The sequence below is a fragment of the Lytechinus variegatus genome, chromosome 2, assembly GCF_018143015.1.
Source record: "Lytechinus variegatus isolate NC3 chromosome 2, Lvar_3.0, whole genome shotgun sequence".
Classification (NCBI taxonomy): domain Eukaryota; kingdom Metazoa; phylum Echinodermata; class Echinoidea; order Temnopleuroida; family Toxopneustidae; genus Lytechinus; species Lytechinus variegatus.
The window spans coordinates 32,199,500-32,225,668 of NC_054741.1; the positions used below are offsets into that span (position 1 = coordinate 32,199,500).

General features: G+C 35.6%; 2 protein-coding genes across 3 annotated transcripts in view; both read left to right on the top strand.

The window, feature by feature from the left end:
- The window catches only part of LOC121407876 (G patch domain-containing protein 1-like), a 42,471-nt gene extending 30,904 nt beyond the window's left edge, over positions 1 to 11,567 (top strand). The window contains exons 14-17 of one of the 2 annotated variants that reach the window (XM_041599110.1): positions 133 to 269; positions 1,840 to 2,041; positions 7,536 to 8,056; positions 10,191 to 11,567. In XM_041599110.1, coding sequence (XP_041455044.1) covers positions 133 to 269; positions 1,840 to 2,041; positions 7,536 to 8,056; positions 10,191 to 10,322 — 992 coding nt within the window. In that variant the 3' untranslated portion in view covers positions 10,323 to 11,567. Of the gene's footprint in view, positions 1 to 132; positions 270 to 1,839; positions 2,042 to 7,535; positions 8,057 to 10,190 lie in introns of those variants that run through there. The other variant, XM_041599111.1, reaches the window with a different exon arrangement.
- A 2,029-nt stretch (positions 11,568 to 13,596) lies between these two features.
- LOC121409743 (mucin-17-like) overlaps positions 13,597 to 26,169 on the top strand; it is a 143,850-nt gene continuing 131,277 nt past the window's right edge. Inside the window, exons 1-7 of the mRNA XM_041601649.1 lie at positions 13,597 to 13,839; positions 16,721 to 16,855; positions 17,294 to 17,674; positions 19,896 to 20,144; positions 23,601 to 23,849; positions 24,575 to 24,823; positions 25,562 to 25,816. Coding sequence (XP_041457583.1) covers positions 13,764 to 13,839; positions 16,721 to 16,855; positions 17,294 to 17,674; positions 19,896 to 20,144; positions 23,601 to 23,849; positions 24,575 to 24,823; positions 25,562 to 25,816 — 1,594 coding nt within the window. The 5' untranslated portion in view covers positions 13,597 to 13,763. The remainder of the gene's footprint in view (positions 13,840 to 16,720; positions 16,856 to 17,293; positions 17,675 to 19,895; positions 20,145 to 23,600; positions 23,850 to 24,574; positions 24,824 to 25,561; positions 25,817 to 26,169) is intronic.

Genomic DNA, 26,169 nt, shown 5'->3' on the forward strand with positions numbered 1-26,169 from the left:
TTTTGGGGGGGTGCTTTATAAATTAGAACATATGTTGAATGTCCATGTGAATAGAACTTAAAAGTATATGTATCATGTCTATTTCTAAGACCACACCAGTTCCACATCATCATACTACTTTCTTGATAACAGTTGCATCAAAAGATGTAGAAGAGCCACCTCGAGGAGCATCTGAGAAAAGATCAAGATGGGACCAACATCCTGGTATCCTAGCCAATGTTGGATCTAAAAAAGAGGCTCGAGATGATGAAAATCAACGAAAGAGCAAGGTGAGAAAAGAATGATTTATATAAGAAAGCTTGGAGACAAGGGATGGAGTTTCATAGCCTAATGATAGTTGCAGTTGAAATAATGATATAGTTTGGTTGTATGGAGAGGTGATTCTAATCCCAATCTTGTTGATACAATCACCACCCCTTTTCTTATTACACTTTCAAAATTTTCTCTGCTTATTTTCTTTTGTCATTTCATTTGACCATTGACAAGACTTTGCTGTGTTGTGTCTCATTTCCTTAAAAAAGTTTATTTGAATAATTTTCTCAAGATATGAAAATACAGGGTAGTCAGATAAAGTGATCTGAAGTGTTAGTCCTGGAAGAGATTACCAGCAGGCATGTTTTCTTGTTCAAGTATCCATGATAATTGGACCAGACAGAACAGTTCTTTGGCTTTGTTCATGTAAAAGGTATCCTGTATTCAATAATTAACGGTCTGCTTTAGCTTCTCGGGTCAGTACTTGCAACTGCTGGGATCACGCTCTTTCTAAAGCAAGGTGCAAACTATCTGTTTCAGGTCAATGAATTGTAAGATGTTTTTACTTGGTGAGACATCAGTGCTGGTGTTGTCACCAGGGAATTTTTAGTGGTGGAATTTATTTTATCCTCCAAATCCAATTGGTACCTTGTTATTAAAGGGATCACAGGGACCCAAACTAGTTGGTTTTCAGAGCTTATAAGGTTAAACATTGGAAATATCATTTACATGTTTCTGTTGGGAATTTAGTGCTGGTTGGTTGGGTTTAAATTGCATTGATTGCGTTCAAAAATTTTGAGCGATCGAAGGTTCTGACCAGCAGTCACCACTGTAGTGTCAACACTGATTAATGCAGTGCTGTGAAGGTGAACACCAGTATACAATTTTTATGGAATTGTTGGGTGTAATATGGTTTATATAAAGATATATATTACCCGGTACTACATATTAGTCTTCAAGATCATAGGGTATTATTGAGCTTGTAACAAAAGGGCCAAGTGGCTTCAATCATCTGTTTTGTAATCTGCGGAAAAAGTTGTCCATATAATGTACTTTGAGTGATTGTCGAAAATTGCTAGGGGAAAGATCCGTAGTGTAAAGCCAATTATGGTAATGCAACCCTACCTCCCCCATTTAAAACAATATGGGTGATTAATTAATGCCCTGTAACATCCTGAAATAGAAAAAAATCTTATTAAAACTCATAACGAACATAACTGACTGAACAATATCGGAATTCAAAACAGGACAGTTTATTTATGTTATGTGGTTAACCAATACAATTTGGTACTTTTTCTTTATTTATTATTTTTGTTTTCTATTATTATTATGAGGAAGGGTTGTGCACCAAATTGTTTATGTTCAAAGTAGTAGTTCTTTTTCTTTTCCATTGTTGCCCAAATTTGAAGAGAGAGTAATAGTGATTTGCCCTTTTCCCCTTTTTCCCCTTTTTTATCCGTAATTTCTAATTGATAACCCACCCCCCACACCCAACACCTCATACTGCAATATGAGCAATAAACATGAAACTAGGATGGTCTCTTGTATTGTCATGCATGTCTATTCTATTGTACTTCCCAAACCTAGATTATGGAATATGAAGTTCCCATCCAGGATTCAACTGGAGAGGGTGATGACAAGCCCCGTCCTCCATTAGATCTCTTTCAAGCCATCTTCCTGGACTCAGATACAAGCAGTAGCAGCAGTGAGGAGGATCATGACAGTGATGGTGAGGGGGATCGGAAGAAACCCGATGGGCCACCGCTTGCTGAACTCCTGACTGCAAAAGGTATGACAGTCTTAGAGATTTAAAAGAAGATTTTGTGGAAGTTTTTAAAGAGTGGGTGATTTCAAGTACGGTGTTCGGTGTTGGTGCTGAAAGCGTGAAAAGGCTGCTAAACCGAGCTCCAACACCAAGCTGGGTTCAGAGGAGCTATACCGATCGTGTTATCGATACCCTATGATGTCACACTTCTGCCCTGCGCTGCTGATCATCTCAAACTTTATGCGAGAAATTCTCGACGACGGAAGTGAAATGGGGGAGAAATAGCAATAAAATCTTACTGTACAGAATCCAAAGGTTAAAATCTCTGCATTGAATCGGAAAGCATAAACATCATTTTTCATTAAAATGTATAAGGCTCTAATGATTTGAGCTCATCTTAACTGTAAAAGATAATTTACGGGGATGTTTCATTGTGTTCGCCACCTATTCATGAGCTACACGAACATGAAATTACGATTTTCCCAATCCCTGGGGGCTGGTGTTAGTGAATGGGGAAATTACACATAGATCGTCAACACCAGCTGTAATGCTCAGTTCAGCAGACAACATTCAAAACCAGCGCTCAACACGAACTGCCAGAAATACGCCATATTTTCCAAGGTCAATCCCAACACAAGTGTGATTTCAAGTACGGTGTTGTGACTGGTGTTGGTGTTGCGACAACACCGTACTTGAATCCGACCTCTCTTATCCGGCCTCCCTTATCCGGATCTTTCTATTATCCGGACGCACACTTGCCGAGATTTTTTTTTCAATTCAATCTAGTACGTGAGTAAATGGGATTGCAATCTAAACTAAATCCTATACGCAAACTCACTTTGATTACATATATTTTCCAATATAGTCTACCTAAAACAACATTATTTTTCATGAAAATATCTCACCCAAATCACCGAAAGAACTTAGGCAGGATAATTTTCCATGAAATTGTGGCGCAGTGCTAACATTTCATCACGCTCTCTTTTGTTTCCCGCGAAAAAAACAACACATGTCTCGCTATAGCTAATGCTAGGCCTCAATACGGACAGCGCCATCTACCATGATTAAGCCTACAGTCAGTATAACAATGGCTGACATTGCGAAGCTGCGATAGCCGCCGCGATGATCTAATTGTAAAACTTAGTTTCATCGAGTCATTCATTCTCTTTCTTTCGAGGTATGCTCGATTTATACCTCAATCATTTGAGCAGGTAAATTATCCAACAGTTATGACCACCAATTGATTTTATTTCCGTAAAAATACCGCCTATAATTTGCACTGACACTGCAGTGAATATTGTCTGTGTATGCCCACTAAATAGATTACTTGCAGCTACTATTGCGGAGGCAGCTGCGTGTATTTAATATTGGGTCTCCCAGATCCGGTTTAATCCCTTATCCGGATTGGTGCTGGTCCCAACGCGTCCGGATAAGAGAGGTCGGACTGTACTTGAAATCGCCCTATATATGTTTGAAGATGAATGTGTTCTGATTCTCACTACAGTGCTTTATTCCCCTGAGTATGTACATGTATAAATGCGTTATATATCCATTGGTATAGTATTATGCATTATTTAAAACAAATAATGAGGGAGAATGTAATGTCAGAATCTTTTTTTAGAGGGTACTTTTATAATGAGATGAAGAGAAAACAGTTCGTATATTGAAATATGGTTGTACACATGGTATACCAGCTTTACTTTTGTGTAAAGTCTATGTTGGAGTTCTTTGTATGAAGAGTATGCATGTCTTTATGTCTTTATTGTCATCAAATATAGATATTTATTTGTTTTATTGTATATGTAACCCACTTTATTTTTGGAGTGAATTAGAACTTAAAAGTTCCAATTCACCCCTATCAAATAGTTGATCAGAGTGAAGAAAGACAGAGAGAGAGAGAGAGAGAAAAAAACACATCATTAAAATTTTTTATCAAATTCTAATGTGAAATAAGTTATGGTGTTATACAATTTTGCTTTTGTAAATTTATTGTTTTATGGGTATTAATATTTTTGTAGATTTGATGAACAGAATTTCTTGATTGAATCATGATAAAGTAATTGCAACTTACTGCATTCAAGCCATATTTTCTATAAAAGGTTTGATTTGTCATATCTCAACTGAAAAAAAAATAGGTTTGATTTGTCTGTAAGTGTAACATAATTAACTTCCTCAAAAACTGGTTGCAAAAATTGTTATGCAAAAAATATGCAAAACATTAAAGTGTCATAACTTTCTTTTATATGTTCCATCCAATTCCAATGAAGTACCTTCATATATTGTCTTTTTTTATTGTAATCATCTTGCTGTTTAGGTGAACTTGGCCTTTTAATAAAGAGCATAACCTGTTTCGATGTTCAATATGATTCTGAATTTCTTTTTGTTCATGTAGAAATATATAGATCACAACTTGAAATACCATTTCCGTGCAAGGTGTTGACTTGTACAACACCTACACACAGGGCGGAACAAAAATAATTTTGGATGAACTCGATAAAATTTATAGGGTGTCAAGAATGAATGATTCATCTCCATGACGATAAGTGTGTGGAGGTCTCTCCTGTAAATGGAGTAAATGGAACAGAAATCATCTTATCACTCCTGCCCTCAAAGTCTTTGTCATCCTCTATTTTTTCTCTTGATGGGGAAGTTCACCCTTATTTGAATTAGGTTTTGATAAAAGAAATTATTATGAGACATGATAGTTCTGCGAAATCAAAGAATGATAGAGATAAAGACTTATAAATTATAATTTTTTTTAATGACGTCACATACGAGCAGCTCACCCATTTGCCATTTGCTAAATAGTCCAAAGGATTCCATTTCAGATGGTTCATGATGAATGCATATTTTCCTCTTTATTTAATTTTCCTTTCACACAGAAACGTGCATGAAAAAATGTGTCAGATGATATGAATCGCATGTCTTAACTTCAGATGATTTTTTTTTTATAACTTATATCATCTGACATAAGGGGATGTTGCTCACGTGTGATGTCACAAAATTGGAAATAATATTAAAAAATCTGTTCTTTGAGTTGTTTTAGCCAAATCTTCACATTTTTTCTGCTTTTATTAGAGCCGACTTAACATCAGAGTGGACATTCCTTTTGATACGTGGGAATAGCAAGGAAAGATTCATGGTTCTGTAGGGTATATTATTTGGGGATTTGGGAGTGTAGTTTACTATTAGAAGGTATTAATTTCAAATTGAAAGAGAATGAAAGAGTTCATGGCTTAACTAACATGCATATTCGCTATTGTTATAGTTGAAAAAAAAAACTACTCAATTCATCTGATCGGAAGCCCTGCATACTCTGCTACTTTTATTTTTCATTCAAACTCTGTCTCTCTTTTTCTCCCTTCCACTTTTCCACTTAAAGAGCTCTTGCCCCTTTCTACCTATTAATCTCGCTTGATTTCTCTTCCCTTTATTTAGTTTTTCATCTCCCTTTCTGTATCATTCTTCCTCTCCCTCCTTTTTTCACTTTTTCTTTTTCTTCTAAAATGTATTTTTATCTGTATTTTTCCTTCTATCCCTCTCATTTTTATATATTCCCATTTCCCTTTTTTATCATTTTTCTTTCTCTCTCCCCCTCTCATCCCCTCCCCTATCTCTCTCTTGCACAAGTAAACACACCCACCAACCCCTACACACACACACACTCTCTCTGTACATCTCTATCCTTTTCCACTTTTAATACCATTTCTGTTTTGTTCACAACTCTCTCTCTCTCTCTCCCTCTCTCCTCTTCTACTTCACATATCTATCCTTTTCTCATAACCCTCCGCTCTCATTGATGTAAAGTGGGATATTGACCCAAGTTGGCGGGAAGAAGTGTGATGAAAAAAGGACCTTTTTTGTGTGGTGAAGGTGCGAGAAACACCATTCTAAATAGATGCAATGTACCATGTCCTGCTCAACATAAACAGCACACAAGGTTGATCTGTTCTATTGATACAAAACTTTGCAACAACAATTTGTAGGTTGTCAAAGCACTGGACCCACATTCCCATCACTTTCAAGGCTTACAAAGGCATATAGTTCATATACATGTAGATCTATTACAAGAAGAAAGACCTTTTATTGGAAGTCTTTGATAGAGGGGAAGAGTGTGCCGCACATTATGTCTCGGCTGGGGACAATTTATCTATAATGTAATTTTATTCATTATGAATTAATTGTGCTGATTTATGCATAGAATCACACATTAGCTCTAATTCGTGAGACAAAGTTCTCTAACACTTAAGTTTTGTCTGAACATGAAGATTTTTGTAATGATTCTGATAGAATGTTTATTGTATAATCTTTCTTTTCTTATGTATGCTCGTTGCTTTCTTATTTTTTTGTAGTTTGTTGTTTTATTAATCTCCATTTTTTTAAATGAAAATTGTTGATAACATCTCTGTGAAAAGAATTGAATTGATTAATTTCAATCACGAAAAAAAATTGCATTATGGACTGGCCTTGAAGGCTTGAGGGGAAGATCAAATATTTTCCCGGCAATAGACAATTGCAAAATGGTGTTCCCTGATAGAAGAGCAACTCAATATACTACATGTATGTAGTAATCCAAATCAGTCATCTTGAGCAAAATCATTACAAAATAGATATTTTACCCTTTAGGAATAGAGTTTTATTGTGTCATGTTTATACCAGGAGGTATGTTTGTTATATTTTTATAAGATAGCGTCAGGCTTGGGGACGCATATTCAGCGGTTGTCTTATCTTCTGTAACCTTATGACGTGTAGTTTTGCTTGCTGCGCGGAGCAATCTGTGTACATCTCTTTCTACGCACCCTCAGATGCTTATTTGCGGGACAGTGGAAAATTCAAAGTCAATACAAGCAGAAAGACAGAGCAAAATAGAAATAGTATAAATTACTCATTATTAATATTCATGAAGACGAGGGCAATACAGTTTTGTTCAATACCAGCTCAGATGTCAGATATGGGTAATGATTATCAATATTGACTGAAAACATTATTTGTACATTATTTTGTACATGAAATAATGTTTTAGAACAATTTTTGTTTTAATACGCATTATGCAAGTACAAAATGTTGTGTAACTTCTGAATTATCTGCCTGGATACCCCAAATTTGATCTAAAAAGGTGTTTGAGACAGAGTATCGAAACACAGCACTGGCTCCAATTTGTATGTGGTAAAAATAATGCACAAAAGTGTAAGAGGGGCAAATTCTACCCAGGAGGCCATGCATTTCCTTATTTGTTTGATTTTCTGATTTTTGGGGGTGTGTTGGCGTATGTTTGGGCAGAAGCAGTAATTTGCAGGCACAGTTTATACTGCATTTTGACTGAAAGTTTTCATATATGTTTTGGTATTTCAGTGATTTTAATCAATTATTTCTTCGTTAGAACTTAAAATACTTCAATGTTGATTCATGTACATGTCTGTGTCATGTTCAATGTTAACATCAATCATGTTAAATGACATTACAATAACACATTTGATTTAATTGTCTGTTTGTTTTTAATTTTTTTTTTCAATTGTAGGTTTTGATAGTTCAAGGGAAGGACAGATTACAGGAGAGAAAGTAGGGTTCCCAACTTTTGGCCAGGATGAGCCAGCTTCATCAATACAAAGACTGGAAATTGATAATGATAATGAACAAGGAAATGGAGAACTTTGTAGTCATCAAAACAGAACTAGTGATACAGTACATAGTGATGAAAGTAAGGGAGGTGTTGAGGAGGAGTATGGACCTGTGCTTCCACCACCTTCATACCTTCCCCAGGAGTGTTCCTCAAAGCATTCTGAAAGGCAGGATGATAGTTTTACAAAGAGAAGAAAAGGACGAGATGAAGAGAGGAGGAAGAGGGAAAAGAAGAATAAGAAGAGAAAAAATGAACATAAAAGTAGGGACAGAAATAGAGATAGAAGCAGAGACAGAAGCAGAGATAGAAGCAGAGACAGAAGTAGAGAAAGAAGCAGAGACAGAAGTAGAGAAAGAAGAAAGGACAGAGAGAAGCATTCCAAAGCATCATCAAGCCGGAGGAGTACACATCGTGAAAAGGTAAGAACGCCCTTTGCACTAATCACCACTCACGCACGTACAACAATTTCACTCTTGAATCAGAAACAGAATTTATTGCACAATGTCACTTTGTAATTTGTATCCAAAGTCAGGATATGGGTGTGGGGCACTAAAAGGTATGCAGGAATTTCATGATTGAACTATACCATAGGCTCTTACACATTGCACAAGGACATAATTAATTGGAAGGGCATACCTGAAAAGTTGTAAATTTTACATAAATTGTTTCAATTCTGTTTACAATGAGAGAGAAAGAGAGAGAGAGAGAGAGAGAGAGACAGGGGTGAGCAGAGCTAGGTGCAGTTTTTAGTGCTACTTAGATGTATTGAGTTGCATGTTACATATTTCCAGCAGGCCTGATTGGTGCTATTAGCAAACGATATACATTAAAAAGAAATTCTTCAGTCTTCTTTTACTCTATGATGATTTTATGAATAGTATACAAATAGTGAATTGGAATGAATGTGATGAAACAAGATTTTGCATGAGGTAAAAGAAAGATGCTCTGCTCAACGAGGCATAGCAGAGTTGAATAGAGTTTTTCTTTCTTTGACCAAATGTGAAATATTGCACCATTGCATGAATAACAATTTACGCTATTTGTGTTTTTTAATATAAGTCTACTTTTGGTTTTATCCCAAGATAAACATGATTATATTGTTCATTACTTTTTTTTCCATCTACAGATAAAGAAGTCAAAACACAGTCATGAATAGTTAGAATTGATTGTGACTTCCATCATATTGATATTCAAATCTAACATTGCTAATTTTTGGTCTGTATTTGAAATACTAAATCCATTCAGTTTATTGAAAATTGTTTAAAAATGTCTAATTTGCACTTTGAAAAAATTACATTTTTGCCTGTGATGTTCGCTCATTCATGCATGACTTGAATGATCAACTTCTTTTACTCAGAATTTAGTCCATATAGTGTATGGAGTGTCTATAAAGTGTCTATTACATGTTATTCTGCTTGATAACTTTTTTGTTTAAAAGTTATGCAATATTAATTTTAGACCTTATAGTTTTGTGCCTATACTTTGTCTTGAAATATAAGGCCCATTAAATTAAGGAGGTTTTAAATGAAATGGAGTAACAGCAAACAAAATCCCTTTGAACATGGTTCAAATTCGCCAGCAGAAAGTTTGTCAGTCAGGTACTTTGCTGAACATTTCCTGCCAAAAGATTCCCGCATGACTCTACCTGTAAGTCATATATAAAGGGAAATATGCTATTGTGATGATAATTACTTTTCTGCTGTATCTTGGTCTGGTTTGCAGTACATTATTCAGAGGCATGCAAAAAGAAATTATGCAATATGTCCTTAAATATCACTCAAATTTACTAGACCTGGCATGTGTGGGCAATCATGTGACATTTACAATAATGTATAACAATATTCTAATGATCACATTTTAAATTTTCATTCACCTCAAACGAGTGGAAAAGTGTCAAAATCTGGTTTCAGTATTGAAAAGTCAATTTTTTTTTTTTACTTTTTTCATAAATTAAAGGCTACTTGATGCAATCTGGCCAAATTTTTCAGCGTAATATTGCTCAGGTATTGATGCCATGTTATGTGTCCAAATTCCAGTTTGTTTATTGATGTAAGAGATGATTGATACAAATGGATATTTGCAAATATTCACTCCTCTGATTTTCCAATGAAACTAGCGGCTTCGAATAGCAAGATCAAAAAGGTATCTACTGCCGTACTTTATTTTGTGCTTCTTTAGAAATGAACATCTGCTTGAATAAATCGTAAAAAATTCTTAATGAAATCATGAACTAAAGAGTTACATTTGATAATACTGTAAGCCTTTTTTATCTGTTTAACAGGATACTAGATCATGTATACCAATATCCACAATACATAAGCACATTTTCAACAGTGACATAAACCAAATAAAAGAACTGTAACTGTTGAATATCCTATTCATTTCAGTCTATTCTATTTAAGATAATATCAAAAAAAGCACTGTAATTTCGCATTACCACTATAGTCCATAAAACTAAAACTTAATGTTTTGTTTGAATTAAAATGCGATATCAATTTAAAAAATGTAGTAGCCAGTTTCATTTTTCATTTTCTTTTTTTTCCCCATCTACAGATAAAGAAATCAAAACACAGACATGGGGATAAGCATAAACATAGCCATCACAAGTCATCAAAGGAAAGGAAACACAGACATGCCTCTTCTTCAGATTATGATGCAAGCCTTAGTAGTGACAATGGGAAATAGAATCTAGGGATTTTACATGTGAATCTTGGATCATCATGATTGCTATTCGTCTTTAGAATCATCGGACCTTTCACACGCTCACTCAAAAATTGTAAATTTGAGTGAAACTAAACTGGAATTAACCTCCGGAGTAGAATTTGAATACGTGGTTGTGATTAGCGTTTGTGATTCTAATTATGTTCTGGTTTGGTTTCACACATGATAAAAATTTTTCATTAGCCTTATTTTTCACTGGAAACATTCAAATTACGTTTGTTTTTCTGTGTGAAAGGGTGGTATGACACTTATAAAGCTTTTTAGTTCCTCCTGCACTGTCGCCATCTCGGTTGGTCATTTGCACCCTCTTTCACCCTGAAAGATTTCAGGTTACAGGCCTCAAAGTCATTTAGGAAAGTCCAGCAGCAGGTGTGCTTGGGGTGGCCTCTTTTCTAAACCTGAGTCCAACTAGGCTGTCAAACAGTGCCCTCCCGATGATGGCGGACACCGGTGCAAATTTGTCCAGACCTAATGGACCGCTAAATAAATACATAAAAGAAATTCAGACTGAATTATCAAGTTTCAGTTTATTTTTCCTTTTGTACACTGCCTACTTAGCTTGTTGTACGCAAGCAAATGGGATGCTGAATGTCAAACATTTGTACCGTTGCACACATACTGTCATAAATGTACTGTCCTTAATGTCCTGTTGCCCGGGTCAGGAAAAGGTGACGTCTCTATAAAAATTCAACGCTTTGCCTGCGCTTAGTAAATGCGGTTGCAATACGCGTAGGGCTTACTGGTTGAATACGCATTGCTGCTGCTGCAAATCAGATGCGTGTTTTAGGGATTTTCCTTTCGCTCTTAAAATTTTCTTTATTTTCATAGATTAACGTAGGAAAATTGATTATTGTTCGTATTTTTCACTAACTTCTGAGGCGTTGTACAACACGTATGGCCAATATTATTTGTGCAATAATGCGACATTTCACATTCAATGAAATATAGAGTTCTGTTTGCAACCAACAAACGCAGAGGGCACAAACATGTTGCAGCGTAAATGCGACAAAACAAGCAGCTAGGAAGCGCAATTCTTTGTGAAACACCCACCTGGCCATGTATGGATTAATAATGATACCAACATGGGCAGATAAGAGACAGTAGTTTTCCTTCCGCTTCATCTATATCTGTACTTTAATAATTTTTATGATCCATTGGATGCATTTCACAATCATTGTTGATGTGCTGTGATGTCTTAAGATATGGAGATTTTTAAGTCAAAAAGCAATATGATTGAATAATAAAACAACTTTATTTTTAAGAATTACAACAAACAGTGTACTTGACCCTTACTTTTGTCAATGAATCTGTACCATAACATTTTTCATTTTTTTCATATGACACAGTATAATGCGATATAGAGTCTTGACTGGTATTTGATTCAAAACTCGGGAGTAAGGTAATACGGTATACTTAGCATCTTTCTTTTCTTGTGAAAGTACTGCTCAAACTTGTATCCATATCATTGCCAAGGATCTTGAATTAGCAAGCTGACACTGGAACAAAATGCAGATAGCGTTTCTAGCCAGAGGGAAAAATATTTAATGAAATGATTCCTGGTTAAATTATTTCTTTTTCTCATAAAGATTGAAAACTTGAAATTATGGCTTCAGTTTTTAATTGAATACTAGCCCTTTAAACAGAAATAATAGATTTTTTTGGCTTTCATTACATTTATAATGATAATTTTATCCCCCCCCCCTTCTCTCCTGCAAAGATGTGCTAACTGAATACTAGGTTGTCTACTGTTCTACTTTTAAAAGAGAATGAAACCCTTCAAACCAATTGAATTGCTAAAAACAGAAAAATGAAAGAAACAGATATATTTGACTTTGAGAAAAATTGAATATTTAAAACTAAAGTTATGAGCATTTGCATGTTGAGATCATGAGTTCTTCCAATTGGCAACATCAAGATGTGTGATGTCATATATGAACATATTCCCCATTGCTTTTCTACATATTTCACTTACATTGTCTATTTTATCAAGTCTATTAGAGATCATGGGTTCTTTCTGCGGGAGGACACAGGTTTCCCTCAATAGTTTGTGATATTATTAGAATTAGAAAAGTTATTTAAAATTATTATTTATGGTCCCTCAGTGGAGAGTTGTGTATGCATGAAATCACACCTCTTGGCTGCTTTGCCAATTGGAGGATCTCCATAGCATATATTGTTAATGATCCAAATGTTCATAATTTTCTTAATATATTTAATTTTGTTCAAACTTTTGATCTGTTTCAGTGATTTTGATTTTCTATGTACAGTAAGTCATGTGGTTTCAAGAAATTATTTTCCTATAGTAGTCTCATGATCACATTGATAACATTTTCACAAATAAATCTTAAATCAAAATGTCATTTGCTATTGGAGACCTGAAAGTATATTTTTATTTTTACCCTTATGAGTCAAAATATGACTCTAGATTTATTTATGGGTCTAGATTGATTTTAGTCTTGATTTTTTTTCACCCTTAAGAATCAAAATATGAGTCTAGTTTGTTTATGGGAGTTGATTTGCTGGAAGCCTGCTACTGTTCTGCATCCATTTTAATCATGTAATATACGGTATAACAGAAGATTTGCTGTGCATGCTTTTCATCTGCTTGAGCAGTCAGGAATAAATGTAGTAATTTTGAAGGACTCAATACACACACAAAAGGTTTGAAACAATAACACATCTTTGATCGGCCCTCCAATATTCCACACGTTTGATGGAGACATAGACAGTGTCAAGTTTGGGAGGTTCCCACATATTGTTTATGCGGCCTTCAGTGATTGGTATGCAACTTTTTCAGGGTTTGTTAGTCTTAACCAATCAGCGGCCCTCCCCATTGTTAGGCGTACTTCCAGAGGAAATATGAAGTATGAATAGAGGAGAGGGAATCAGAGAGAGAGGGAGAGAGAGGGAAAGAAGTGAAGAAGACTGGAGAATGGGTGTTGGCTTTGTGTTTTCCCATTAAAAATGGAGCACACACACACACTTAAACACACCTTACATCCCTCACCCACTCATTTATCGTTAAATATTGTGAGATTCGTCTACTGTGAGTTACAAGAGTGACCATATATGAGACAGAGAGAGAGAGAAAGAGGATGAGATATAGAGGAGGGAGAAAAGAGAGACACGGAGAGAGAGAGAAGCATATTATGATCAGTTATATAAAGTTTTCACACCAGACAGGCGATTTCTCAAGGAGTGCATAGCTCTGGAGTGTGTACTCTTTGAATCTTTGAATCTCAGATCTCCTTTCCCTCATCCATCTTCCAATTCTGACTACCATGTTAAGATAGTTTATTCCCCCTTGTCGTTGAATTGGTACAAGTTCCTAAAGTTGGATTTTAACTGGAATCCTCATCTACTTTCCTTGATTTTGATAACGGCTGAGCCGTTCTGACTCCAAGTATGGCAACGCCCCATTTTGGGGGACTGCTGGCGGCATGCATAGCTTTGGTCACCATTCATCTTGGCACAGCTCAAGGTAATTATTACATTTATGATGTTTTTCACTCTTTTCTTTCTAAGTTTCTCTCAAGTATTATTTATCAGAAATTTGAAAAGTCAGGCAAGCTGTGGCTTGACAACTTTAGTTTAGCCAGGGATTTACCAACATTGACTCACAGTGTTGGATTCCATAGCAAAACATTGGCCCCAAAATGCAATCTTTCTGATGAATGATGAGGCACAATGTGGTATCTGTGTGATGGTAAATGCATTAGATCTTTTGTGTATAAATTGGAAGATTCAATCAATATAGGTGATTAAAAAATCAATTTCAAGTTAACATGTTAAACATACCACTGAAGCACTGCTTGGCCACACCCCATGTTGTGAGAGACCTGGGTCTTATGAAGCTCTATTGCTCTTTTAGAATATATCATGAAGTAAACAGATTTTCCAAAATTAAAATATCCCCCAAGATGAAATTTCAGATATTTTTGTTCCCTTCACTATCTTTAACATGCTATTTGACTCCATTTCAACTCCATATTTTTTTTTCTCTTTGTACTGATATTGAATTGTAGCCTGGTGTTAAGCACAGTCAGTCATCTTATTCTCTTAGCAAATAATATTGATGGCTTACACTCTCTTCCCAAGTAATATTGATAGCTTGGAAGTAGGCTTGATGATATTATATCAAAGGCTTGAAAATTGCTTGATAATCGGAAATTGTCTAATGTACATCTCTGTCTTTCATACCTGGTTTTGAGGTTCTTCGCATTCACTTTAAAATAATTATATTGCAAACTTCATTAAACTTGATACCATTTGTTTCAAAGAAGTATTAAGATAAGACGAGAAAATTGAGTAAGTTTGAAAAATCACATTGCTATTATCACTAGAAAGTTACAAACTGGCAATTTGGTGAGTACACTGTAGATTATTGTACATGTAGGTATATTGGCATACACTTACTGTGATCATCAGCATTTAAAAAATATTTTTCTCCGAAGTACATTTTGCTTTGGTTTAAATGTCAAAGTAAAGAAAAAATGAAAATTTTTAGGTCCTAATATAAGAAAAAAATAAAATAATATTTCAGCCATTTTGTGTATTGAAGCAATTGGAATTGCCTTTTCCTTACATCACAAAAATATGTCTATGCTGCAATATTGAAATTTGAAGTGGTATATAGTGATGAAATCTTGAAAATTCATAACGTCTTATCAGTGATTTGTTAATTTTTACTCAAACTGTTGCCTACTTGCTATCTCACTCAGTTTTTGTCTTGCTGAACAAAGTTTGGCAGAGACCTAATAATCACTTTTCCTGTTGGTCTGTTAGTCTGTTCTGTTACAAAAAAGTTTTCAACTTGATGTCATTTCTTTATTTCTTCATCAATTATGTTCACACTTGGTACAATTGATCGTTGGGTAATACCACATGTGTGTCCATGAGGGTGATGGGGGTCATAGGTCATCTAGGGGTCAAAAGTTCAAATGATATGAGGCCATGTCTTAGAAAAAATGTTAAAGTTTTGTTCAATTTGCTGTAATTTCTTTATTTTTGCATCAATTATGTTCGCACTTGGTATATATGATGCTTTGGTAATATGACATGTGTGTCAGTGAGGGTGATGGGGTCAGAGGTCATCTAGGGTTGTACATATAGTATGTATAATTCTTGCTTAAGGAAAACACATTACTGGAATTGAATTCTACATCCCTCTGAATGGAGGAAAAGACTATTACCACTAAAACATGATACCGCACACATCACAAGTGATATGTCAATAGCACGTTTCCAAGTGAAGGTGAAAGGTCATTTGGGGATTGATGGGATTTATTATTGAATAAATGACTTTTTATCTTAAAATTTGAAAAATTATTCATCTATTTCTTTTCTATTCCATGAAGTTTTAAAAGGAATATCATGTATCAGCTGTTATTTGAGTAAAACATTCAATTAATTTGATTAAAGATTATTTCAAGCCGAAAACTTGGATGGAAATTAATAGTACTCTTCTCGAACCATTGCGTTATTGTTTAATCTTATCTGTTAAGTGTATATTTCATGTTTTGTTTTCACACCAATGTTAGTTCAGATTTAAATGTTTCTATAACAGAGATGCCAAGTTCAAAGACAAGCTATGCGTGAGATTTTCTGTTAATCTGAGTGAGATCACAGACATTGTGTACAATGTATATGGGGATAGGCTGTGATAGTTGCGTGAGACAGAGATTTGAAGGGATGAACAAGAGTCCAAAATGCTTGAGTCTCACGCATAATGCGTGAGACTTGGTAGCTCTGCTATAAGGCACAGTTTGAGGAAAATATATAATTGCACCAAAATATTTTAAGGACAATAAGGACACTGAAGCCAATCAGGGTCCCCTTTACATAAAGGTTACCATGGTAACTTAAATGGGATCCTTGATTTTTATTGGTTAATCATTATTACCATGGTAGTTACCATTGGATGGCAAAGTTACCATGATAGTATTAAATTTTATGCAACAGGCCCCGGGACCTCCAAAACATTCCCTTTTCATGAGATATAGTACATTATGCATTCAAAAGGTAACTGTGAAAAGAGAAAACTTTTAATATTTTAATATCACAAAGTCAACACTTCTGATTAGTGTAATGCCAGCAGCGAGACTGCCAGTGGCATTTAACTTGTATAAATGTTTTAGTCGATTCTGGATCAAATTTGTATGTTGAATGTATTCTAATTTAACTATTGAAGATCATATTATGAGGTCAATTTCATTCCAGCAGACAAAGTAATTGAATAAGTAAAGCGCCTTCTCTCCCAGAATTAGCCTTCCTGTTAAAAGTAAAAATCAGTGATTTAATGGTGGTGTTTCACTGAAGTGATGAGAATCACAGTTCTTTGTAATCCCTTTCTGTTTCTGCAGAGTTTTGTGCAACGAATCAGTGCCCTAATAATGAGCCGTGTTATAACAGACCAGGATCTACGGAATCAACATTTGCTTGCGAGTGTCCAGGAGAGACGCCATTCTTTATGGGGTATGATTGCTCCATCAGCGCCTGTAAGTTTTTCATTTAAACAGTTACATTTCATGATATGAAGGGGGGATGGGCATGTCTGCACACCTAGAAATTGAATTTACAGGGTACGATAAAACATGAATCTCTTTAGAACTGAATTCAACTGCATTTTCAGTTGATATTGTTCCGTATAGTTGGAAGAGTAAAAGTGCTTGAATTTACATCATAATTTATGTTCCCAATAGAAAAAATTATTCTTTGTTATAAATAAATCTTTATTATAAGTATTGAATGATACTGACTTCTGAACCTAACTTGGAATAAGTCGGATATTTGGATAAGCATGTGACATTTCTTCTTTTGTTGTCCAAACTTGCCAACGATTGTGATGCAATCTCGGATAGGATTCCACTGTGATATGCACTATCTATTGCTCTTGTCATTTATGATTTTTGTTGCTGTTTATTTTGTATTATTAGTTACCATGGTTAAAACGACATGCTTTGGATCGTCATGCCAAACTGGTTTTTACACTTCACCCAACTACCCTAATCAGCATTTTGACCGGGATACAAGGAGTCACTTCATCTTCATCCCCGGAGCTACAGAAATCACCTTTTTCTTCAGTGACCCATTTGAAGTGGAACCCTTCAAAGATGAACTGTACATCGGAGAAGGCCTGACCTACGACGACAGGGCAGATTTAATTGGGGTGAACATGACGCAGAAACAGATCTACTTCTTCGAGAATTACACGGTGCCGACTCCTTTGACAATAAATTCAGATGCTGCATTCATTGTGTGGAAAACTGACAAAAACATTAGGCTATCGGGGTTTCGAGTTGATTGGGTAGGAGCAGGTGAGTACAGTTGTATGTTGGGTATTGATGTCACCTTTCCATCTACTGTTGCAATCAAAGTCTTATCATGATAGGTCAGACAGATTTTTCTTTATACTCCCCCCAAAAAATGTCAAAAAATAAATGAATAAAATAAAAAAATGATTGCTTGTGAATTCTATTTTGTATTATGCAACTACTTGAAAATAATAGTGTGGAGTATACAGTATATTTCCATTGGTCAATGAACAGGCATAGTCCTACAAGCATCATTTGATGAAAGTGATGTAAAGTAAAGTAAGTATGATAACGTAAAGCTAGTTGCAATTCAGGACATTTATTAATCTTGTATTGGGAATTGCAAAAATATAAGAAGGTCTCAGTAGATGCAAATCACATAAACCAACAATTTCTGATTACTTCAATTTATTCATTAGATTGTAGAAAGTGAAAATAGTGTATTGTGATTTGAAAAAAAAAGAAGAATATCCGCGAAAGCCAATGGCTGAGCGAGGCTCAGTAAATAAAGAGCACTTTGTTAAACCCATGGTATACATGTACTAATCAGATATTCATACCAAAGCGTTGTATCATCTGTTATCTGAGTTGCATGCAGCTTGAAGTGACAGATAAATCATATAAATTCTAAAGAAAATATAGGTAATGTAGAAATTTAAGTCTATACTTGTAGAGTTGTTGTCAAGATTTCATGGGAGATAGGCAGCAGACATCAGCTTCTTTTCGATTACCTTCAAAGTCCTCGGGGGTGTTTCATCAACATTTTTGTCCGACAAGTTGTCAGATCTGACATCTTTCCTTATTTTGATTGGCTGAGAAGCACTGTAACTATGGTAACTGTCGGATAAAATGGGACTTGTCAGATAAAACATGTGACATGTCCTTTCATGAAACGCTCCCCAGATTGAGATGGTACATATCGAGTTCATCCCTTATTTTGCCTATCTGTTGCTCATGTGCTTTATATTTTCAATGTCATCTTAAAAAGATCTGATGTTGAAGACATACTCATCGATTTTAACACAGATTTCTTCCTAATGTGTTGGACTGGGCTGCATTGGTTACATCCACATTCTCAAGCATTGAAAGCACAATGCTTAATATGCTCCAACCTTTGACAGTTAGAGTCCCCCTCAAAAGTAGACGACCAATTTCATGGGTATAGGCATCTTGTCTTGTCTACACTGCACAAACTGCCAAAACTGGGCTATATACACGTGAAGCCCCTTGTGCATGCAATTGCTTAAAATTTGGCGGTTGATAAGTGGGACTTAAATTTTCACTGTCTGGTGCAGATTTAACATTGGGAGGCAGTGAGTTCCAGGTGGGGATTATTCTTGGGTATAGTGAATGCCGATAGCAGTCCTTGATGGTTTGGATAGTATTTTAAATCAGAGTTTGACTCACTCTTGTTACTGACCCCCTTCTGGTATTTTGCTTCAGGTGATTTATATTTGAAGGGGACTAAGGAGTGAGTTTCTTTGTGGATCAATGCTAGACTGGCAATTGGACGGCATCTTTGGAGGGTGTCCCATTTAAGATAAAAAAGCATGTCTGCAACACTACTGGGGTCTGTTTCATAAAGAGTACAACTGTTGTAACTTTGCCATTATGGCAATTACCATGATAACCTTGATTTTGATTGGCTGCTGAGCCCTGTTGCCATGGTAGTTGCCATAATGGCAAAGCTACAACAGTAAGTTGTAACTCTTTATGAAATGGGCCCCTGGTCTTATAGTTCCGGGTGACAAACCTACCTGATCTTCTTTGTACTTTTTCCAAGTTGATGATGTGAGTGGATTGGTAGGGATCCCAGACAGCACAGCAGTTACGTACTCAAGCCTTTGGAGTACCAGGGTTTTAAATGCTATTTCCTCTGTGTGTTTGGAGCAATTCCAAAAGTTACAATGCAAGAGAAAGAGACCGAGAACCCTGTTAGCCTTTGAGATTGTCTGATTAATGTGCTTTGCATAATACATGATGCACTGTAAAAATTGGTAGCCTAGGTTACATATAGCTGGGTTAATGGGGATACCTTGAGCATCTACATGAAACAAGGTGGATACGAGCACATATAGTGAAAAAAAACCTATATTATTTTTATTCTTTTCATTATTTACATGTATCTTGATCCTTGAATATATCAAAGTCTTGGTGTTCTCTCATCTAAATCACATCCATGGAATAATCGCTCGTATCCTTCCGTATTTCTTTCTCACCACAGTGGACATCACACCACCAACCTTCACCTGTCCAGATTCTATCGATCGAACCGTTGACATAACGCAGGCAGGATCATTCATACAGTGGACCGAACCTAATATTTTTGATGAGAGTGGTGTCCAAAGCTTCAGTTCGTCAATAGCGAGTGGATCGTTCTTTCAAGTGGGGCTGCCTGTTACTGTTACATACACAGGGATAGATACAAGAGGCAACATAGCCACATGTAACTTCATTGTTTCTGTGACTGCAGGTAATAACCTAGCCATGATGTTAGAGCAGGGTCCTGTTTCATAAACACATTTGTCTCATGCACACTTTCTGTAATAAATTCACTGTCAGCGAACCAGAAAGAAGAATTTCAGTAGCTTTTAACTATTATTGCAAAATTATTATCATAGCAAGTTTTTGTCTCACCTGCGAAGCAAAGTGAGACTATAGGCGCCGCTTTTCCGACGGCGACGGCGTCAACATCAAATCTTAACCTGAGGTTAAGTTTTTGAAATGACGTCATAACTTAGAAAGTATATGGACCTAGGTAATAAAACTTGGCCATAAGGTTAATCAAGTATTACTGAACATCCTATTAGAGTTTCATGTCACATGACCAAGGTCAAAGGTCATTTAGGGTCAATGAACTTAGACCATGTTGGAGGATTCAACATCGAAATCTTAACCTGAGGTTAAGTTTTTGAAATGTCATCATAACTTAGAAAATGTATGGACCTAGTTCATGAAACTTGGACATAAGGTTAATCAAGTATCACTGAACATCCTGCCTGAGTTTCACGTCACATGACCAAGGTCAAAGGTCATTTAGGGTCAATGAACTTTGGCCAAATTGGGGATATCTGTTGAATTCCCATCATAACTTTGAAAGTTTATGGATCTGATTAATGAAACTTGGACATAATAGTAATCAAGCATCACTGAAATTTTGTGCAAGTTTCAGGTCTCATGATTAAGGTCAAAGGTCATTTAGGGTCAATGAACCTTGGCCGAATCGGGGGTATCTGTTGAATTACCATCATAACTTTGAAAGTTTATTGGTATAGTTCATTAAACTTGGACATTAGAGTAATCAAGTATCACTGAACATCCTGTGCGCGTTTCAGGTCACATGACCAAGGTCAAAGGTCAATGAACTTTGGCCGAATTGGGTGTATCTGTTGAATTACCATCATAACTTTGAAAGTTTATGGATCTGATTCATGAAACTTGTACATAAGAGTAATCAAGTATCACTGAACATCCTGTTTGAGTTTCAGGTCACATGATCAAGGTCAAAGGTCATTTAGGGTCAATGAACTTTGGCCAAATCGGGGGTATCTGTTGAATTACCATCATAACTTTGAAAGTTTATTGGTCTAGTTCGTTAAACTTGGACATTAGAGTAATCAAGTATCACTGAACATCCTGTGCGCGTTTCAGGTCACATGACCAAGGTCAAAGGTCAATGAACTTTGGCCGAATTGGGTGTATCTGTTGAATAACCATCATATCTCTGTAAGTTTATTGGTCTAGTTCATAAAAAGTGGACATAAGAGTAACCATGTATCACTGAACATCTTGTGCGAGTTAGAGTAGTATTCAAAGTCAGCACTGCTGCTATATTGAACTGCGTGATGCATGTGAGACGGCCAGAGGCATTCCACTTGTTATGAAACAGGCCCCTAATCTGCATGTATGTAAAAGAAGTAATGAAGGTGATATTCAGGCTTTTATGTTTCATTTGAATTACAACCATTTTGGATTCCTCCTTGAAAATGACCACTGACCAGCCAAAGATTTTTCTAAGAAAGAAAGATCACAGTAAAATTGGCTTTAAAAGAAAGATAAAGTGTAATTCATTGAAATATTCTTGTCAAAAATTTGTAAGAGGAAAAACACTTATTGTGATATTTCATGACTTTTTTTTGAGTCATGCACATATCTTTTAGGTCAAAATTTACCGTATTCAGCTATATAAATGTGAATTTCAATTTAATTTTGTACCTACATGACACACTGAAGATTTCTAAATAAACTGCCAAGGTTTTCATAATTGTAACCTATTATAATTCCCAAGTGTATGATTATTTTTTTTTCTCGCCTGCATAGCAGAACAAGAATATAGGTGCTGCTTTTCTGTTGGCCATTGAAATCTTAACCAATGTTAAGTTTTGAAATGTTATCATAACTTAGAAAGTATATCGACCTAGTTCATGAAACTTAGAACTAATTGTAATGGTGTATCACTAAAGATCCTGCTTGAGTTTCAGGTCACATAGGGTCAACAAAATTTGGCATGTTGGTGGTATTTGTGGAATTGTCATCATAACTAGATTCATAACTTTAAAAGTTTATGGATCTAGTTCATGAAACTTGGACATACATGTAAGAGTAATCAAGTATCCCTGAACAGCCATGTGAGTATCAGCCTATCAGGTCACATAACCAAGGTCAAATGTCGTTTAGGGTTAACAGACTTTGAAAATGTTGGTGGTATTTGTGGAATTGCCATTATTACTTTAAAAGTTAATAGATCAAGTTCATGAAACTTGGGCATAAGAGTAACCATATATCCCTAAATATCATGTGCGCATTTCAGGTCACATGATCAAGATCACAGGTCATGTGAGGTCAACGAACTTTGGCCGTGTTGGTGGTATTTGTTGAATTGGCATCATAACTTAAAAAGTTACTGATCTACACATGTAGTTCATGAAACATAGTCTTTAGGGTAATTAGGTTTGAATGATTGTTTTTCACAAGTCTCAGGTCACGTGATCATGGTCAAAGGTCATTTTGAGTCAATGGACACAGTATTTTGTTATATGAATGTTTAATAATGTGAGTAATTATGCAATAGCTGTTTTCAAAGTCAGCACTGCTGCTACATTGAATCGCGTAATGCAGGCGAGACTGCCAGAGGTGTTCCACTTGTTTATATTAAGATGCAACTTTATTTTAGACTTTTTGTTATCGTAAAATGTTGCAGACCAATTTCGGTGAAAAATGCTAGAAATAAATGATTGTAAAGCAAAGAAACACATGATAAAATGATTTAAAAACCATTACTTAGTGTTAATTCGTATTTTTAAAATCACGAAATATATCTTGAAAAAAATTATTGAAACCAAAATTTGTGGGAGGATTACTCAGTATTTTATTACCCCATCCCTAAAATTCTTGTATCATACTTTTATCAGCAATATTACATTTTATATATCTAACCTGTTAAAATTGTAGCATGTTGTCAGGAAATCATGCTGCATGAAATGAAGCATGTCAAACTTGATTTACGATACAGCGTTAAGTAGCCTATGTTGTGAAAAGGGGAAAAATCTTGTCAAAAATGGAGTTAAGTTTAACTTCCAATTGACTCTACATGATGGAGTTTTGTAGGTCTTCTGACGTGTAGATTACTTGACCCCAAACATCTATAGGGAAAGGGATTAAAGTTATTAAGACAAAAGATGTGACTGTTGGGGAAAATGATGACCAATCTCTTTCCTGCACACTTTTTTCTTGGACACAAGATTAAAATTATCATCTTGTGATGAGATACGCATCATGGCATACAATAAAGTATCACCTTTATTCAAAACAAATCAAAGGGAGGGCTACATACAATGAAAATTGACCCCAAAATTGTATTTACATATGTCAAGATTTTGTATGAATTATTTATATTAATATTTGTTTAATTTTCATCCTTCACCCACAGTTGATAGCACACCACCTATTGTGATTTGCCCGCAGGACATTACCGAAACAGTAGAAATAGGCACTGCTTTTACACAAGTAAACTTTAATACTCCCAGTGTTTCTGATGATTCTGGAAGCTTCAGCCTTGTACAAGCCAGTCATCAACCTGGAGATAGCTTTACCACAGGAACAACAAGAGTCACCTACACCTATGCTGATGGAAGCCAAAATACAGCTTCTTGCTCATTCCTCGTCAACATTATTGCTGGTATGTCCATAGCCTCTTTTTGGCCAGCATTCTAGTCATTAAGACTGCTTGTCATACATGTTTGTCACCCCCCCCCCCAAAGAAAAAAGGAAGGAATGGGAAATAGAGGAGAAAGGGAAAAGTGAAGAGGATAGGGAAAGAAGATAACTTTTTGGGGTTTTGCCTCATTTTTTCTCAAAAGAATGAGAACCTAAACAATACGTACGTCATCTCTCACTCAAGTTTTATAAATAGATTTTGCTACAGTTCTGTGGGTAGGAAAATTACGATAATACCTTTCATCTTTGTTTCTTACACCCTGTGTCTACCCCATTTTCCCCCACCTTTGCTTGTAAATTCAATTTGATGGCCATGTTGACTTGTAGATTCTGTAAGAGTTTCTCCAGTCAATGTATTGCCATATTTACATCTGGCATGTTATAAACCTCATGAGGTGAGTTCTTTTAAGGTAATTGTGCTCGGTAAGTGTTGGCATGCTCTATGTGCAACTACTGCCATTCCAATTTTAAATCCTGGCCATGCTGTTGTTTATAAAATAATTCTCAAGATAGCAAAGTGTATAGATATCAATATGTCTGTATAATGTAAGGTTGATAACTCTTTGAACTGGTTGGAACATATTCAGGTCTAATAAAGTGTTTGGTCTATTACGATTGACATTGCTTTATAATCTTGCATACCTGTATATTGTATTTGGTTTATTTTCTTGCTTTTGTAACTCACAGCTGATACTACACCACCTGTTGTAACCTGCCCTCCGGACGTTACTGAAATAGTTGAATTAGGCATTTTTTCAACACAAGTATCCTTTGATACTCCCATGGTTAGTGATAATTCTGGAATCTTCAGCCTTGTACAAGCAAGTCATCAACCTGGAGCTAGCTTTCCTACAGGATCATCAACAGTCACCTACACCTATACTGATGGAAGCCGAAATACAGCTTCTTGCTCATTCCTCGTCAACATTATTGCTGGTATGTCCATATAGTCTCTTTTTGGCAATCTGTCTAGTCATAAAGACTGCTTGTCATAATTCCTGATATTGTCGCTAATACAGTTATATGCTTCAATTCCATAATTTCATCAAACAAAGAAATCAGGTTTTTAAAGCCTGGCCATTGGACTCACCATGCTATTATGTTGATGATCAGCAGTAAATCAAGCTTCTTCAGCCATGTTATAGCTTTGGTGGGCAACCAGTTCAAACACAATTGTTAATTGAAAATGTATTGCATTTATCATATATGCAAGTGTCGTATCACAGACAGATAGGGAACTTTCAAGAATTTAGACACCCTTTAAGAAATTACTTTTTTGGAATTGTTTTCATTCTTTTTTTACTCTGTCATGCATGAAACATGTTAATTGGGTTACACTTGAGGAAATTTCCAAATCATTACTTGTTCATTTGATTTTCTATTTTACTAAAGAATACTCTTGACAAATTTCATTTTTGGAAAAATTTCCATTTATTTAATATATTTCATGTGTTTTATTATTTCTTATATATTTCTTTGCCTTTCTACCTTTTAGTTGTTTTGAAAGAAACCATTGACAACAATACAGTATTCCAATAATAAACAATTTTAAATCAATACTAATTGTTAAAAATTATGATTACTCATGAAATTTACATACAGTATGAATTTTGGCTAGAAAGACAATTCTCATTTGGATTGCTAAAAATTGTATCTCTTCCATTTTATTTGTAGTGGACACCACTCCTCCGGTTATTCTAAACTGCCCTTCTCCACTCGATGTTGTAATTGACTTTGGTGCAACATCTGGCGTGGTTGGATGGCAAACTGTATCTGCAACGGATAATTCCGGCCAAGTTGATATTCTCAGACGTTCGCATAACAATGGAGATATCTTCACATTAGGCACAACACCTGTTACAATTGAGTTCACAGATCCTTCTGCCAATACAGCCCTGTGTTCCTTCTTGGTCACTGTAACAGCAGAAGGTGATTTTAAAAATTAGTTTTCGATGCAGAAAAACAACTTTGAGTTGAAAAGTGTGTTCTAGTAAAGTGATTGGTCTCTTTAGTTACTTTGTCTTCATTTCAAAAGTGATTTATGCAAGTCTTTGTGTGTCTGTAAATGTCACATGTTAAGGTCAAAAGTTATTTTATTTCAAACATTCAAGTTTACCTGCAAGAATCACTTGATGACTTATAGTCCCATAGCCACCAACCCTGGGTGATAGATACACATGGGGTATCATGCTATCAGAGGTTTACATAGAGAGGTCAAATGCCATTTCAGTGATTGTTTATAGTTTATTTGCAAGACTCCATTGTTGCTCCCTTTTCAACGG